General features: G+C 65.9%; 1 protein-coding gene across 1 annotated transcript in view; it reads left to right on the forward strand.

Annotated features, from left to right (window-relative positions):
- The first annotated feature begins 910 nt into the window (after window positions 1–910).
- The window catches only part of LOC121340512 (elastin-like), a 4,515-nt gene continuing 3,379 nt past the window's right edge, over window positions 911–2,046 (forward strand). Inside the window, exon 1 of the mRNA XM_041413316.1 lies at window positions 911–1,131. Within this exon, the coding sequence (XP_041269250.1) occupies window positions 1,005–1,131 (127 nt within the window). The 5' untranslated portion in view covers window positions 911–1,004. The remainder of the gene's footprint in view (window positions 1,132–2,046) is intronic.

The raw sequence follows: 2,046 nt of genomic DNA on the forward strand, positions 1-2,046 counted from the left end.
GCCAGCGGCTCCGCCCACCGTGCGCGGAGGCCAGGCCTCTTTGCCCAAACATGGCGCCTCATTGGCCAGGCCTCTTCCGCCCTCGCCTCCCTATTGGCTCAAACAAATGTCATCCATTCAGGAGGCCCCGCCCCCTCCCGCCTCGCATGAGGAGGCGGGGCTCTGTGACGTCACAGCCGAGCCTCCCGCTGCCATTGGCGGCTCCGCGGGCGCTGACGGGGCGGGGGCGGAGCCAAGGGGGAGGGGCGGGGTCGGGTGATCTCACGTGATTCCTGCGGGCCCCGCCCTTTCCCGGCTGTACGTTCATCCCGCCCGGCAGGGGGCGCGCTGCGCCCGGCCTGGCGGCGCTCTCGGGCCCACCAGGGGCTCTCTATGGCCCGCGCCCCCCCCGGGGGTGCCCCCCAGCGCCTCGGGCCGCAGTGGGGGGCTCTGCGGCTGCCTCCCCCCACTCGGGCAGCGTTCCGCGCTCCCCCCACGCAGGGGAAGGAACTGGGGCCTCTCTGGCTTTTAGGAAGGTGCAGGCCTCTCCCGTCCCAGAGCCCCTCACCGCATTTGGGACGACATTCCATGGGGTGATCCACCCTATAGGAGACCCTGGGACGGGAGTGTGGGGGTGCAGAGCTCCCAAAACCCCCCTCACTCGCGGGAACCCTCCAGAACCCCTTCCCCTTTTGCGGGGCGCTCCTGGGACTACAACTCCCATCGTGCATCGCGCCACTCCACCCGCGCGCAGGCGCAGCTTCTCCTTCTCCCTCTGCTGCCATGGCAACTGCGGGGGCCCTCTTCGTTATGCGCATGCGCACCAGCTCCGAGCTGCGGCGGGAGGGCGGCGCGCGGCCATTGCGAGGCGGTGATTGGCTCAGACGCGCCGGCTCCTCCCACCAGCAGCCGGTGCGGGGCGCTGATTGGTGCCCTGGCGCCGGCCGCGCCCCTCCCGGCACCGCCCCCCCGCAGTCGGGGCGCGGCCGCCGCCCCGCACGGACGGGCTCGCTCCGCGCTCCGCCATGGCCGATTCCGCCGCGCAGTCCTCGCTCGTCTCCTCCAGCTCCTCTTCCACCTCCGTGACCTCCTCCTCCTCCTCCTCCTCATCCTCCACGCGGGCCCTGGTCGGCGGTTCCATGTCGTGCGCCGGTAAGGGCCGGGCGGGGCCTGTGGGGCCTGAGGGGGGTGAGGGAGGTGAGGCCTCGGCGGGGGCGTGAGGGGAAGGAGCCTTTGGGCGTTGGGTGTGAGGTGAAAACGGCCTGGGAGGAGAAGAAACAGGGAGGGAAAGCCCTTAAGGGGGCGGTTATTTGGGGCAGGAGGCTTTTGGGGGGCAGATCTGGGGGAAAGCGGCGTCTGGGGGCTTGGTGTGAGGTGAAAAGTCTTTTAGAGAGGTTTAGAAATGAGGCGGGGGGAGAACGTGAGGGGGAAATGAGGGAGAAAAGGCCTTGGGGGAGCAGATTTTGGGGAGCAGAGACTTGAGGGGGGGATCGGAGGGTGATGGGGCCTTTTGGGGGTGGGTGTGAGGTTAAGAGGCTTGGGGGACAAAAACGAGGGGTTAAAGAAGTTTTGGGGTAAAACGGAGGGGAAGAGGCTTTGGGGGAGCACATCTGGGGGAAAGATGCTCTTAGGGGGATTTTAGGGGGGAGAGAAGTTTTTAGGGGGATTTAGGGGGGAGAGAAGTTTTTTAGGGGGATTTTAGAGAACAAAGAGGCTTCGAAGTGGAGATTTGGTTGGTGGGGAAGATTTTTAGAAGCCGGTTTTGATGGGCAGTGACACCTCCACCCCCACAGCTCTCAGGAAAAAATGCCCAGGAAAGGGAAAGTTGATTATTTTTGGGGTCGTTGGGGACCAGCTGCTCCGTCCGTCCTTCCCTGGAATTTTGGGGAGGGGGCGTTTCACCCTCCGCTGTGCCCCCTCCCCTTCCATCCGTCGCTCCAGAGCATCCTGACTCGGCAATTCCCAGGATTTCACCCCAATTTTCACCCCCGCACGCCGCAAAAAACCCCAAAACTCCTCGGTTTCACCCCAAATCTCCCCCTCGGGGGGGGGGGGGCAGCGCCGGGA

Source organism: Onychostruthus taczanowskii, unplaced genomic scaffold (assembly GCF_017590055.1).
Source record: "Onychostruthus taczanowskii isolate IOZ18803 unplaced genomic scaffold, ASM1759005v1 scaffold402, whole genome shotgun sequence".
In the NCBI taxonomy this organism is placed as follows: Eukaryota; Metazoa; Chordata; class Aves; order Passeriformes; family Passeridae; genus Onychostruthus; species Onychostruthus taczanowskii.